Source organism: Propithecus coquereli, unplaced genomic scaffold (assembly GCF_000956105.1).
Source record: "Propithecus coquereli isolate 6110/MARCELLA unplaced genomic scaffold, Pcoq_1.0 Scaffold171, whole genome shotgun sequence".
Taxonomy (NCBI): Eukaryota; Metazoa; Chordata; class Mammalia; order Primates; family Indriidae; genus Propithecus; species Propithecus coquereli.
This window is the reverse complement of record NW_012141747.1, coordinates 7,144,355-7,160,216: the sequence shown is the minus strand read 5'-3', so window position 1 is coordinate 7,160,216 and position 15,862 is coordinate 7,144,355. Positions and strand designations below refer to the sequence as shown.

At 44.1% G+C, this 15,862-nt stretch overlaps 1 protein-coding gene across 1 annotated transcript in view; it reads right to left on the bottom strand.

The window, feature by feature from the left end:
- The window catches only part of ACOXL (acyl-CoA oxidase-like), a 329,721-nt gene that overhangs the window by 290,643 nt on the left and 23,216 nt on the right, over positions 1-15,862 (bottom strand). The window contains exons 2-3 of the mRNA XM_012641917.1: positions 14,626-14,722; positions 905-988 (exon numbers count right to left, since the gene is read on the bottom strand). Of these exons, the coding sequence (XP_012497371.1) occupies positions 905-988; positions 14,626-14,722 (181 nt within the window). The remainder of the gene's footprint in view (positions 1-904; positions 989-14,625; positions 14,723-15,862) is intronic.

The window sequence follows — 15,862 nt, the reverse complement described above, 5'->3', positions numbered from 1 at the left end:
GACAAGAGTATTCATAGCCACACTTTTCACATTAGCAAAGATCTGGAAACAACATGACAAAGTGGACGAACAAAAGCTGTGGAATAGTCACACAAAAGAATATTATACAGTGGTCAAAAATGAATGAACTTCCATTTCTGTGTCATTCCAAAAATGACAAAACTATACAGATGGAGAACAGATTAGTGGTTGCCAAAGGACAGGGGTGGGGCTGGATGCAACTGACAAGGACTAGGTAGCACCATGAAGTCGCTTTTTGATGGTGGAACAGTTCTATATCTCGATTGTGGTGGTGGTTATATGAATTGATATATGGGGTCAAACTGCACACACACACACACACAACTATGTACATGCAAAAACTAGTGAAATCTGAATAAGGCCTGTATCCTATTTGACAGTGCTGTACTAATGTCAATTTCCTGGTTTTATATTGCATTACTGCTATATAAGATGTTACCATTAGGGGAGAATGGGTAGAGGTCACATGACTCTATGCACTATTAACTTTGTGTGAGCATTATTATTTCAAAATAAAAATGTTTTCTTAAAAAAATTAAATAATGAATACAGTGACACGCAACAATATGGATCAATCTTGGCAACAATATTTAAGTAAAGAAAGTAAATCAAATGATTATGATACTGTTTTTATAAAATTAAGATAAATGAAAATAATCAATTGCTACAAATGTAATAAAACTGCACAAAAAAGAAAAACAAAGAAAAAACAAAAACAGGATTGGATATAATGGTTAAAGGGGCAGTCAGGGCTGGGTTGTGAGGTGTGCCATTTTACCTACACCTATTGCAGAAAACAGACTGAGCTCCCAGGTTCTCGGTTTCCACTCGTTGCCATCAAAGCAAGCGTGAGGTCGTGCAGACAGCTGTCTGGCCCACTCACCTTCACTCCTGTGGCCATGTCCGCAATGGAGAGGATTTCTCCTATGACAAGGCTTCGACTGACAAAATTCTTTGTTTTCTCTGCCTGAAAACATGACAGACCCATTGTCAAGGTTTCTTTGTGGTTTTCTGACCTTTTAAATTCACATTTTTTATAATAAAGGCATGTTAACTTTTGTCATTAAAAAAACACAATAAAAGCAACTTTCACATTAAAAAATAATCCCATCAGTCTACTAAAATAAACATTTTCATCTTTTTTTCAGCGTGTTCTTCTGATCTCTGCCCACATGTACATAGTGTTCAAAGACTCTCAGACAACAGAAAGTCAACTGCATCCACGTGGAGGCCAAGGCAGACGTTGCTCAGGCCTTGCTCTGCCTTCACCAGGTTTGTCCCCCGCGGCTTGCCGGCATTCCCTCTGCAGCCCTGGTGCCCCCACGGTTCTGCCTCGCTCCTCTGATGGGCACCACGGCCCACAGCCTCTCTGCACTGACACCCCTACCAACAGGAACACCTGGCTCAAGCGCTGGCAACATCTTGATGTGAGCCCAGAGCATTGTGGAGGTCTGGGAGCATTTTGGACACAGGAAAAGCAATATTCTTCATTTTCCTTTCTAACCAGAGATCATCTCAGGGCCTTGATGATTTAAAAATCACAAGACTGCAGTCCCCACTTATCACTCACGGTACACGACAGCAACAGATCCCAAAGCTATGTGAGCACACTCCTCCACCAGTGAGAAATGAGACAGGACCACGACACTGCCACTGTTTCATTTAAAAAAGGCAGAAGTAGCGGCATTTCCTTAGAGGGTGGTGGGCCCTTGAGTAGGCAAATTGCAATTGTTCGTTGTTGGAATTAATGCTAATTGTCCTCATTTGCCAGTCTCTTCTGAGACCCGGCCAAGAAAACTGGTGTTTGTTACCTATGTGTGTATGTGTGTGTGCATGTGTCTGTGTGTACATGTGTCCCTGTGTGCGTGTGTGTTTGTGTGCATGTACACCTGCGTATGCGTGCATGTGCATGTGTGCATGTGTGCATATGTGTGGTGGGGTGTGTGCACATGTGTATATGTGTGTACGAGAGTGTGTGTGTGTGTGTATACTGCCCCGCCAGTTGCAGGATGATAACCGACCTTCCTTGGATGACTCTCGGTTTCCACATTGGCTTAAGCTCTCTCCCCAAACACACTCTCTATTTTCCCCTCCCGTAGATTTTTACAATGTTGCTCTCAAGTGTTATTAATTTTATCAAACAGCAGGCTGTCAAGATTTATGACTCTCATCATGGCTCCAATCCAATGCATCTTGTATTGATTATTTCCTAAAATATCTCGAGGCTTGAGCATAAACCATTACATGAAATCCAGCTTCAGCTCACACTGGAGAGTGAGTTACCAGCAAATAATAAAAAAAACAACTGTAGCAGATATTTACAGACATTTTTGGAGGGCCCAAGTGTCCTTACACAAATCCTCACAACAACCCTCCTGAGGCTAAGCATGACAGGAAGGACTGACCCCACGTAACAGGCTCAGGGAGGTCAAGTGACTTGTCCAACCAGAGTCACCTGGTAAGTGGCAGAGCAAGGATCAGAAACCAGATCTTCAAGTTCCTCATCTGGACATCCTGCCACTGCCCTCACTGCTGGAGGACACCCGGGACTCCAGTGGCCCAGCCTTTATCACCGATCCACCCTTTTTCTGCACCACCAGCCTTGTCCCCAGAAACCACCTAGCATCGACCTGTCACTGTGCCCCCAGGTTATCTTCCTGAGAGCCACCCTATCCGGAATCATCACAGCAAACCCTTCCTTACCTGAATCCACCCGCTCTGCTTCAGCCAAACCTAAACCATCAGGAGTAAGCATATCCCTCAGCATTTCCAATTGCTCAGTTTTCTTCATATTTCATTCTCTTCATGTATATTGTCGATGCAGGAGTATGACTTTGTCAGTAGTGGTATCTGAGTGTGGTCACTTTTACTCACCAGTTTGAAATAAATTGCAAGCACATTTTCTGAAGAATCAACCCCAAATTTAGCCATCTTGGAACATTATAAATTGTTTATGACGATTACTTCCCTTCCCCTGTCTTTGCACGAGACAGCAACCTTTGCTATTACGCCTAATGGGAGAAGTCAGTCAGAGTGTGCCATTAATTCTCCGATGTGGATGTAGCATGCATTTGGACTGGTCCATTTCAAGAGGCCAAACCAAAGTTCCAGAACTGAGACTGGGCTTAATATGAATGACTGCCTTATTGGTGTATATTTTTAACGTCTTCTTCACACATAAATTCTTTCTTTCAATTCTTCTTTCATTTCTAATTGGTTCATTGTTCTTAATTAAGGAATGTTTCTCCTCTTATTGAATTGGCAGCACTAACTGAATTTCAATACCTACAAATCAATCAATAATCAACATGCGTTGTTCTGCATACATTTTGCAGTATTTCTACTGTGTCAGTAGCCGCCTTCATGTACACTTGATAGATTCAAACCAAACTCAAGCTCCATATCAGCATATAAATTTGTGGTAATAATAAATGATAATAATCCCATAAATGCATGGATAACATATCCAAGTTTATCCAAAATTACAGCCCATGTTATTTTTATTTCTACTTAATAAATTCAATCTCAAACAGAAGATAGTTCTTCATAAAATATGTCCTTTTCTTTGTAAAGCACTTGATGTAGCAGACCTTTGTGATGTAATATTCTGTTATAGATTCTGCAAAATGTATATTTTTTGTTTCATAAGCCCAGAGTCTCTAAAAGACATATATATATATATGTCTTTATATATATTTTTTTTTCTTTTTTTTAATACTTCCTCAAATAAAAGCAGCATGATTCAGAACTGGCTGGGAGTGCGTAGTCTGAGCTGCCTTTCCTCTGATGTTAAAAGACCCACATGGCCTCCTTTGCAACCCATCGGCAGCCCAGGTCAGGTGCCCAGCCGAGGGGCCTGGGCAGAAAGAGGTTCTAATCTCCATTTTTTTTTAATAGCAGTCCCCAAACTGGCATACTTGCTTCTTCTATCATCTGGTTTCAATTTTCAGTTATGTCTTCTCAGCCTTATTGAATACATGTCCTTTGTTCTAACTAACTTCAAGTTATTTTAGAAAGAGAAAAGAGTCAGAGTAAAATGCACAAATAAATGGGCTTCAAAGATTCAGTTGTCTGGGCCTCTAAGCAAGACTCTTGCCTGCTGGGCTAACCAGCCCAGCCCTCTCTCCAAAAGACCCTAAGTCTGGCCGCTTCTTACATCTCCCACCACTCTCTCGTGGGCTATTGTCACAGCCTCCCAACTGGCCTCCTGTGTCCACCCTGCACCAAACTTCAAGCATTATGATCTTTTTATGATTTATTATTAAAGTAAATTTACATCCAGTCAAACTCACAGAGCTTAAGCGCATGAGTTCTGGTCAGTTACCTCCCTGCATAACCATCCCACCCATCAAGAGCACAGAGCACTCCTGTCCCGCAGCGAGAGCCCTCGCGCCCCTCTGCAGTGAGGGCTGCCCCCACAGGCAACCGCTGTTCTCTTTTTATCACTGTCCACTTGCTTTGCCTGTTCTGGAACTTTCACAAGTAGAAGGACACAGCATATGCTCTTTGGGGTCTGCCTTCTTTCATGCAAATAAGGCCTCCGTGTTATTGGGTATATCCATAGTTCATTTTTATGAGTAGTTTCCATCTACAAATATTCCATAATTTGTCTAATGTGTTATTGTTGAACATCTGCATTGTTACCCATGTGTGACTACTATGAACCAAGTTGGTATAAACATTTGTGTACAAGTCTTTTTGTGGACATGGGTCCATTTCTCTTCTGTGAATCCTCAGGAATGCAACTGTGGGGTTAGAGCAGAGGTTTAGTTGTATGAGGAACAGCCAGTTTGTGAAAAGGTTGCACCATTTTACACTCCTGCCAACGACATATGAGAGTCCTAGTTTCTCACACCGGCACTGTCGGTCTTTTCCACTTTTAGCTATTCTGAAGGAGTGTAATGGTTTCTCATTATGGCATAAAGATGTATTTCTCAGACGACTAAAGATGACAAGCACATTTTCATATGATTATTGGCCATTTGTACTTCTCTATTCGAGTCTTTTGCACCATTTTAAAAACAGAGTTGTCTTTTTATTATTGAGTTCTAGGAATTCTTTATATAGTCTGAATACAAATCCTTTGTACCTGGACACGAGTGTTTGTCAGATATATGCATTGCAGGTATTTTTTTCTAGTTTATGGATTGCATTTGTATTCTCTTAATGATGTCTTTGATGAACAGCAGTTTTTAATTTTAATGAAGACCAATTTATCAGAATTTTTTTGCCTTTACATGATCAGTGATTTGGGGATCCTCTCTGAGAAACCTCTGCCTATCCTAAAGTCTAAAGGACATTCTCCTTTGTTATTCTACAAGCTCTGTAATTTTAGAGTCTATATTTAGGTGTGTAATACACCTCAGATTATTTCTGCGTATAGTGTGAGGTAGGAATCCAGGTTAACTTTTTTCCTATATGTTTATCTAGTTGTTCCAGCACCATTTGTTGCAAAGACATTTTCTTCCCATGGAACTGTCTTGGCAACATTGTCCAAAAAATCAATTGGTCATATATATGTGGGTTTCTTTCAGGACTCTCCGTTCTGTTCCGCTGATTTATTTGTCTTTCCTTTTGCCAACACCACATAATCTTGAGTAGCTTTACAATAAATTTTGAAATCATGCAATGAGAGTCTTCCAACTTGGTCCCTTTTTAGAATTGTTTTAACTTCTCTAGGTCCTTTGCATTTCCATATATGTTTTGGATCAACTTGTAAATTTTGATCAAGGCACTATAACATTTTAAAAACAAGTATCTTTGGGGGTCAAACGACTTTTTAAAATAAACATATGTGTTCATTTGGGTGGGAGGGGTCAAAAAATAAATAAATAAAAATAAGCATTATGTCATGCCTCCCTCGCCCTTCCCCCACCACGGTGAAAACTTCCAATGACTCCAGTTACCCTTGCAAGAAAATCTAACCCTGTCACCATGGCCTCCATGTCTGGCCTTATTCCTTGCTGGGTCCTGGGTCCACATAGTAGGATACAGCACAGAGCACTGGGGCTGTTCTGTAACAAAGGCTGTAGCCATGAACTTCTGTTCTTCCCAGGGACCTTTGACTACTCCAGGAAAGCCCAGTCCAGGAATGATGAAAGATGACAGTCCCATGGCTCTGCCTAAGGATATTTTTCTCTTTTCACGACAACCGTATTGCAGGATCCTGACAGTGCAGGATTTTCCAAATTCTTGCCTCAAATTTAATACCTCTTCCCTTCACAGCACAGGCTTCCTACAAAATTCCCTTGGAAATTTTTCTGATTATTAGTGTAATCACAGAATTGATCAATATTGGCAGCACGTACTAATGAATGTATCTTATGGACATTACGAGCTTGATGCACAAGCTCGCTTTTCTGGTAGTAGAAAGTGCAGCATTTTACATTAATTTTAACGGAAATTAATGGTTGCTTATAAGTTTTTTCCCATGAGAAATCATTATTCCTGTTATTCTACACTGTGAGAGATGAACATACTATATAGCTACTTAAAAACTGGATGGTCAAACAGTAATACATTGAACATTCGTTCAGCACTTCATATGTGCCCAAACGCTGTCTGAACAATCTAACGCAAATTAAGCCATTTGATCTCTCATCTATCCTTCCAGGTAAGTACTTTTATCATCCACACTGCATGACCCTCCTGCCTGCTCGATGGCCCTGCTGGGAGCTTCTGATGGTTGGGCTCAGGTCACATGCCCTGTGGCAGGAAGGGAGCCCCTGGAAACCACTAATGCTATCCACACGCCATGTTTAGACAGCCCCAAAATAGGACACATGCCCCACCCCTTGAAGCAGTATGACTTCTCCCCAGGTGCTATCATCACGACAGCCTCCCTCCACTCCAAGTACACACACAAGGTCACTGTGGGCTCTGTGCAGCCTCCATGGCCGGTGTCAACCCTGGCCTGCCCAGGAAGGCTGCCTTTGTGGGTGCCCATCTCTCAGCCACTGCCCTGCAACTGACTCACACTAGCCCCTGGCCCACCAGCCAGTGGACACTTGGAAGAGCTATCTCCTCTTCATCTTGAGTTACAAGATTCAATTCTCCCAGGCCTCTGTTCTGCCCCATCTCAGCAGAAAGATTACGTGGGGTGGAGTTTCACCTCACATGGCTACGGAATCCACCAGGCCCAGTCTGAATCCTGCCTCTGCTGTTTCTACCATTTAACTTTAGACAAGTTACCTTTTCTCTCTACATTTTCGTCACCTGACCTGTAAACCAGGGGTCATATTTACTTTATGGATTTGCTGTGAGAATTTAAGAGGATAATGTGCACAACTGCTTGCCAGCCCTCTTCCACTCCTCCCCTGCCTTCCCTCCGTTCCTTCCATCTGCCCTCCAGCCTCCACACCCCAGTAGGTGGTGACCCCATCTTTCTAGTTGTCCAGACCCACGTCCATGGAATCATATTTGCGTTCCTCTCTCTCAGGCCATGTCTATGTCAGTATCTGCTGCTGCTCTTCCTTCAGTAGAATCTCTAATTTGGCCACTTCTCCTTGCCTCCACTGTGGCCACCCTGGTCCCAGCTAGCACCGCCTCTCTCCCGGGTGACTGCAGAGTCCTCTCAGCCCACCTCCCTGCCTGCAGCCCTGCCCCTCACTTAGTACCCTTTCAAGCCTAGCCACCAGGGGGTCCTGCTACATCAGCCCCTCCAAAGGCCTCCCGTGCTATCCAGTCTGAAGGATCCAGTGAGTCACCCTCCCCAGCCATCCCCTCCTCTTTCTTCTTCACTCACTCTGCCTCTACCACACTACGCCTGTGCCATTAATAAGCCCAGGACACTCCCTGCTCAGGCCCTCGTGACTGCTGTTGCCTCTGCCTGGATGCTGTTCCCCAACCTCCACCTAGCTCCCTCCCCCAGCCCTTAGGCATCTGCTCCAATGTTGCCCCATCATGAGGACCTCAACTGTCCCCCCAACTCTCCCTGGCACCTTTACATGCTTGAGTATTTTTTAAAAATTTTAACATATATTAAATGCATAACATAAAATTTACTATCTCAGCTATTTTTAAATGTACAGTTCTGTGGCACTAAGTACATTCACAGTGTTCTGTAACCATCACCACCATCCATATCCAGAACTTTCGCATCTTTCCAAAGTGAAAACCTGCACCCATTAAACAAGATTCCCCAGACTCTGGAAACCACCATTCCACTTTCTGTCTCTATGCATTGGACTGCTCTAGGTACCCCATTCTATCTACATAGAGTCATATAGTATTTGTCTCCTGTGACTGGCTTGTTTCACTCAGCATAATGTCCTCCAGGTTCATCCATGTTGTAGTTTGTGTCAACATTTCCTTCCTTTTTAAGCTGAATAATATTCATTGTATGTATATACTGCATTTCGTTCATCCATTCATCTGTCGATAGACACTTGAGTTGTTTCCACCTTTTGGCTATCATGAATGATGCCGCTATTAACACGGGTATGCACATATCTGTTTGGGTCCCTGCATTCACGTCTTTTGAGTATATATCAAGAAGTGGAATTTCTGGATCATGTGGTAATGTTATGTTTAATTTTTTAAGGAAATGCTATACTGTCTTCCACAACGGCTGTACCATTTTACATTCCCACCTCAGCACCAGCAATGCACAAGCGTTCCAATTTCTCCAAACATTCTCCAACATTTGTTTTTTCTGTTTTCTTTTTTTGATAATAGCAATACTAATGGGTGTGAAGTGGTGTCTCATTGTGGTTTTGATTCGCATTTCCCTAATGATTAGTGATGTTGGGCATCTTTCCATGTGTTTATTGGCCATCTGTATGAAGAAATGTCTCTTCAAGTCCTTTGATCATTTTTTTTAATTTAGTTATTTGTTTTTTTGTTGTTGTTGAGTTATAGGAGTTCTTTATATATTCCGGATATCAATCCCTTATCAGATATAAGATTTGCAAACATTTTCTTCCATCCCACGTGTTGCCTTTTCACTCTGTTGATAGTGTCTTTTGATGCACACAAGTTTTTAATTTTGATGTAGCCTAAATTATTTTTAGACAGATTTTTACTAACACGTTTTCTAAATTTTTTTCAAAAGCCTGTTCTTTTGGTATTCTATCCAAGCATTGCCAAATCCAGTGTGGTAAGGCCTTTCCTTCATGCTTTCTTCTAATTGTTTATTAATGTTAATTCTTACGTTTAGGTCTTTAATCCATTTTGAGTTAATTTTTGTATATGGTGTAAAGTATGGTTCCAAATTCATTCTTTTGCATGTAGATACCAGTTGTCTCACCACCATTTGTTGACAAGACTGCTCTTGGTCTTGACATCCTTATCAGTGATCATTGACCCATAAGTGAGAAGCCAGCCCCGGCACTATTTTAGGACAGGTTTTTCTATTTCTGCAAAATACATCATTGAGATTTTGGTAGAGATTGCACCAAATCTGCAGTTTGCTTTGGTAGTATTGACATTTTAACAATATAAAGTCTTCCCATCTATGAACACAGGATGCCTTTCCATTTATTTTTGTCTCTTTTCATTCCTTTCAGCAATTTTGTAATTTTCAACATACAAGTCTTTCACCTCCTTGGTTAAGTTTATTCCTCAGTATTTTGTTCTTTTTGATGCTATTATAAATAGAACTGTTTTCTCAATTTCCTTATGGCTTCTTCATTATTAGCATATAGAAATGCAACTGATTTCTGCACATTGGTTTTTATCCTATAACTTTGCTGAATTTGTTTATTAGCTCTAACAGATTTTTTTGGTGAAATCAGTAGGGTTTTCTACATAAAAGATCATCTCCTGTGCCAAAAGAGACTGTTTTACTTCTTCCTTTCCAATTTACCATGCTTGATTTTTATCCACAGTGTCCATCCCCATCTGACATACCATAAATTTACTGGTGTATTAGTTTATTGTCTGACTCCTCCAGGACTAAAAAGTAAGTTCCATAATGACAGGTACTTTTTGCCTACTTTTTTCACTGCCCATTGAACAGTGCCTGGCTCATAGTAGGTGCTCAACAAATAGTTCTGAAGTGAATGAATCAACTCACCTAACACCCCAAAGGGACTTAGCAAATGGTAGCAAGAAATAATTATTATTACTTTTTTACATAATATTTTACAGCAAGAGTAGTAAGTAAGCCTTAAAATGAAAAGTTTTTGTTATGAAGAATGATTGCAGTGTCAAAAAATAAACAGCACCATGATTCCAGCTACACTGGAGTCCGTGGGCAGGCCCCAACTCACTCCCTGGCATGCCCTTTCAAATAATCCCTGTGGCCATCACAGATGACAACTCAGTTCAGGTGCCAATCTACACAGAGGGTCTTCTGTAAACAGGCCACTCTGTCCCGTCATCCCTGTTCAAATCCTCCACGATATCCCATGGGGCCAGGGCTGGCCTGGCCAGAGCACTGGCCAAGTGGCCGGTGTCCAAAATCTGCGGAGCTGGAGCTGGGACAGGGACTCCTGCCAAAGGCAGCACACAGGACCCAGAGCCAGGGCAGCCTGTCACAGCCCACTAGGAAGAGCTTGGGTTCCAGTACAAACAGAAGCCAGAGGGCCGAGGATGGAGCCAAGGCCAGGGCGACAGAGCCAAGACTCAAAGTAAGTAGGTCGGTCAGGAGCCAGTCTGGGGTGGGTGGGGGAGCTGTAGCCGTCACAGTCTGCGGGACCAGCCGGAGTTGGCACTGGCATTTGTGGGCAACAGGTGGGGCCCGGGTGGAGCTGACATATAGGACCAGGGGCAGAGCAGACATCCTCAGCCTCTTGGCATATTCCCGGCTCAGCTCCTTTCCTGCAACACCCTCGGCTTAAATATAACACTTCCTGGGAAAGGCTGTTTCTTTTCTCTGGGGCTAATTAGGAAGGTAACCATGTTCCCCATTCCCGAATGCCTTCTAAGGTGAGCTGACCTTAGAATATTATTCCATTTTAGATCTGATCACCCACCTGATATTTCTCTAAACGCAAAAACACCCTAAACTGAGATTATCTAAAATTCTAATCAAAATAATAGATAATTATAATAAATATATATATATAGTGCCAATATTCTGGCAGTTCCCCTTCGAGCTGCTAAGATTGGGCTTCCTGAGAAAACAGTGAATGATTTAGATCAAAAGTTCTCAAACTTTATAGTGCCTGGACCCCTTTACACTTAAAAATTGTTGAGGATTCCAAAGAGCTTTTGTTTATGTGGGTTGTAGCTACGAATTTACCATATTAGTAATTAAAACAGGGAATTTTAAAAATATTTATTCATTTTAAAATAACAGCAATAAAACCATTATATGTTAACGTAAATAGCATCATTTTATGAAAAATAATTACAATTTCAAAAAGAAATTCCATGAAAAGAACGGCATTGTTTTATTAGCAAATTGTTTAAAGATCTGGTTCAATCTGGTTTAATAAAAGACAGCTGCACTCTCATATCTGCTGTTACACTGTTGCGACGTGCTGTTTTGATTGAAGTTTATGATGAAAACCCAGTATCTCACACACAGGCAGTCAGACATCTACTTTCTGGGTAGCACCTGAAAGGGTCTTGGGGACACCCAGGGTCCTCACACCATGCTTTGAGAACCACCGGTTTGGATAACGATGGTGCTACCCCCATGCCCCTCACCCATGTGGACCTTGGAGATGAGGAGAAAACGGGTTCAGGATGGGAGAGAAGATGATTGTGGGTGAGAGGCATGGAGGAGTCACAGGGTTGGTGCTTCATTATCCAGATACATTGGCCAAGAGCAGACTGACCCAACTGGCTCCCTCCTGGGGGAAGGAGATGCTGAGATAGAGTTTCCCGATGAGCCAGCCCTGGACCACAATAGGACCATTTGGTAGGGACCAAATGCTGAAAGGAAACAATTTTGGGGAGACGTGTCCTGGGGAGGGAAGCAGAGTGCAGCAGTACTCACCCCCAGATGCATTCCAGATCACCTGGGGGACTGAAGTGCTGATTTGATTGGCCTGAGCAAAAGCCTGGAGAGCAGGGGTTTGAAAGCTCCCCAGGTGATTCCCGTGTGCGGCCAGGATGAACACTGAAGTGGGCTCAGGAAGCAGACCACCTGGGTTTGAATCCCTGCTCCATTAGCTATATATACAACTCTCACTAGCTGTACAACTAACCTCAGGCCAATTATTCAGCATCAGTTTACTTGTCTGTGAAATGGGAGGGTCATGAGGGATGTTGTGAACACTCAGTGAGATCACCCATTTAGAGTTCCTGGCGCTGTGACTGGCAGGGTACGTACTGGGTAGGTTGGAGCTGTTGCTATTTGTCACGGAGATGATCAGAGCAGCTGTCAGCCTCTTTTAGCTTCCAGGGACAAGTGTCTCCAAGGAAGCTGCCCCACATACAGGACAAGGCACTGCCATAAAGTAGATGTACGACGTGGGTCTTCTGTCTCCTCGTCTGGAAATACAGGTAGTCATCTACTCCCCCCACCCAGGATCCAATCCTAGGTCTTCAGGGGAACGAGAGAGCTCTTGGCTGAGGTGCACAAAGGTGATGTCACTAGAAACAGGTGCAGGAGAAGTCGGCACAGAGTGCAGTGATGGTGCTCACGCTGTGTATGTCTGTGTGTGCGCGTACCTACTCTGTAGTCAGACTCAGATACTGTTTTTTCCCTTTAAAATTATTGGAACATCTCAAATCTATTACAGATGGCAGAGAGGAAAACACAGAGTGGAAATATTTTAATGGCTTATTCTTGGCCTGTGCACTGTCCATAGAGACCTGGAACGAATGTGGCTCCCTCCTCATTTGTCCCTGAGAACATCATCATTACACATCACACGCCGCTTTCTGCCTCGGAGCTCATCAGATCATCCACGAAAGTGAACAGCCACGGGGGCCAGGGAAAGACAGGTGAACCTGGCACGCTCCCTGCACGGGCGGAACGGCCATGACGCCATCGTTTTATTAAGAGGCAGGATGAATCATGTAACACTTCTTCTAGAATTAGTGGCTGTGGACAGCTCCTCCAGCTGTTTACAGGGTGGAATCTGAGAGCCTTCAAACACAGATGTGCCACTGAGTCTCATGACACCCGCGCTCCCCGAGATGAGCCTGCCGTGCGGATGGCCGGTTTCATTTCCTTCGGGTTTATTGGCTTTTTGAATTCACACAGAGAGAGGTGCCAAACAGGCCAAGATAACTAACAGAAATGAACTGGAGGGAGCGTCCAGGGCCAATCCTGTGCCTCCTGCAGGAACTATATCTAATCACCCAGGACACAGAGTTGTCCAGGCTGCCTGAGGCCACTAAGGGAGCCAGGAAAACACAGAAATAATTGGATCCAGGGCTCAGCACACTTCATCAGGAGCAAGATTACAGAGGCTAATCCTTCAGACTCAGTGGGTCGAGTGGCAATTAGCAAGCCTCATTAAGGGATCAACCCTCACTTCCGGGTCTTGAGGATTGACACTAAGTTAAGCCATAGATATGTTGGGCTGATTAAGGGAGCAGGAGGCTGGCCCCATGCCAAGATTTCACCTTCCAAACAGCCCCACGCCGAACGTGTTTGGAGGCCAGACTCTGATACAGTGTTTAGAAGCAAAGAGGGTTGCTTGTTTTTTTTTTTTTTCTTGTTTTGGTTGTATTCACAGCAATAAATGTACAATCCATCAAGAGGCAATTAACTAGCTTGAAAATCTCTGCCAAACTGCTAGGTATGAAATGGTTTCTTAGGCTTTGCAAACACGCTGCACTCTACCACGTGGGCATTTTCCTCTGCCGAGTGAACGACACGCTCGCCCTCTCAGCGTGACACTACAGGGCCCCTGTCGGCATCGGCATCGGCATCGGCATCGGCATCGGCATCAGGGGAGAGCAGAGGTGGTGCCAGGCTCTGCCTGTAACTCCTTCCTGACAAGGCGCCGGATTCAGTACTTGTCTCCTCAGGACAGCCTACCGAAGGTGTGGGCGTGGGGAGTCTACTCTCAAGCCTGGAGTCCAGCCCCTACTGGCTCCTGAATGGGGAGGACCCCCACCCTGCAATCCTCAGACTCTCCCTCCACAGACCACGCTGGGCAGTGAAAGGGCCCAGCTCATCGTGGGACGGGTTCACACGCTCAGCCGGCTGCCACCCTGGTTCAGGCTTCCCCTAGGGGTCTCACCAGGACGTATTTCTTTCCCTGTGTACAGTGTCAGGTTAAGAAAGGCGATGAAGCTGAAGGAAATGGAAATGAATTTAAACTTAGCTAAAATATGTACCTCCTAATGCTGATATCACAAAGGAACTCACTAATCACATGGCCTTTCCTTCATTCTTTCTTGTAAAAGAATGCTTCAAAAGCCTCTAGAATGAGTTATTTCTATTTCTCAGCTATTTAACTTTATGGCTAAAGTTATATTGGTTTTGTGAACAAATATTTTATTCCTTCTGCTGATTCTCCTATTCCCTAGCCTGTGAGCTTGGAGAAGGGAATGTGTGGGCTCAGGGAAGGGGGTCTGATAGGCAGAAAGGGGGCAGAGAAGGCACTCCCCTCCACCGCCGACACCTGCTGCCAGCCTGCCCCGGCATGAGATCAATGTGCTTATGCAAGTCACAAAGCAAACAAAACAAAATATCTCTCTCTCCCTCTCCCTCTCTCTCTCTCACACACACCCCCAAATAACGATGACGCTTACCTGTTCCTGAATTGCACGCTTTACCGGAGGTAGACCCATGGTAAAATTCACTCTCTGAATTGTCAAAGCTCTCATTTCATCCAAACTTAAATCATACCTGTGTAGAACAGACACAAAATAAGACATTGAATTGCTGGTGACGGAGTGGAGGTTCTGAGATGCTTTGAGCCAGGGCTCAGATAGAGCAGATGTCTCTGTTGTGTCTGTTGTTGGACACTGCGTACACTATGTGTGTCACACAGACTGTGTGTTCAATACAGCTGGCCAAGTGGGAGGAGAGAGAGAAGGATTTCCTGACAAGAACATCTTAAAACAAGACTGCAGCTCTCCTGCTCTGCAGGGCTTTAAAGATTGCAGACACTCTCATGTGTTTGAGATGCCCGAGAGCAACATTTGTGACATGCGGGAGAGGGCGTGACCTGTGTGTTACAGGGGTGAACTGTGGTGGCCATAAGGAGGGTCACTCAGGGAGGCCTTCAAGAGCACCTGCCCGCAGCTGCCACAACTTTGAATTAACTGCAGAGGTCACCCCAAGGCTGCTCTTGTCTAGGCGGCTCCCAGCTGATGATTGAGCACAGTAGGTTCTAGAGTCAGGCCATGCCTGCCCAGTGGGTGCCTTCTGCTCCAGGACGCCTCGCTGGCCCTTGGAGACTTCGTCACACTGCGCTGTGGTGAGAGGCTTCCCCAGCTCCACCCTTTCCTCCCTCTCTCCCTTCGTGGGGGCCAGACCTGCTGCCTGCATTCTGGAGGGTCTTCCCGCCAGTCCAGCTCCCTCCTCCTTATCCTTCACGGGTGTTTTCCCCCAATAAATCTCTTGCACGTCTAGGCCACCTTGGTGTCTACTTCTCAACTGACACAGGAGGAGAGGTTCCACCTCTGCCATCTAAGATGTTTCAATGCAAAGCACAGCCTGAACCTGGAAGACCCTCACTCAGGTTCGATTCCTGGCTCTGCCACTAATTATGTGGCCAACATCAAGGGACTTGGCCTCCCGCTATCTCCATCCTCTCATCTGTAAGATGGGAGTGATAATTGTACCTAACTCAGCAGCAAACTCTCAGGAAAACTCTAAAACTAGGAAGCTATGGAGCAATCTCATCAGACAAGAAGATGCGTGCAGAGGCCTCAGTCATTCAAATGGTGCAAAATAGGCAGATAGACCAATGGAACAAAATACAACACTGAGAAACAGAAGTAAATTTACATGGAAATTTAATATATGTAAGACAAACCCGGT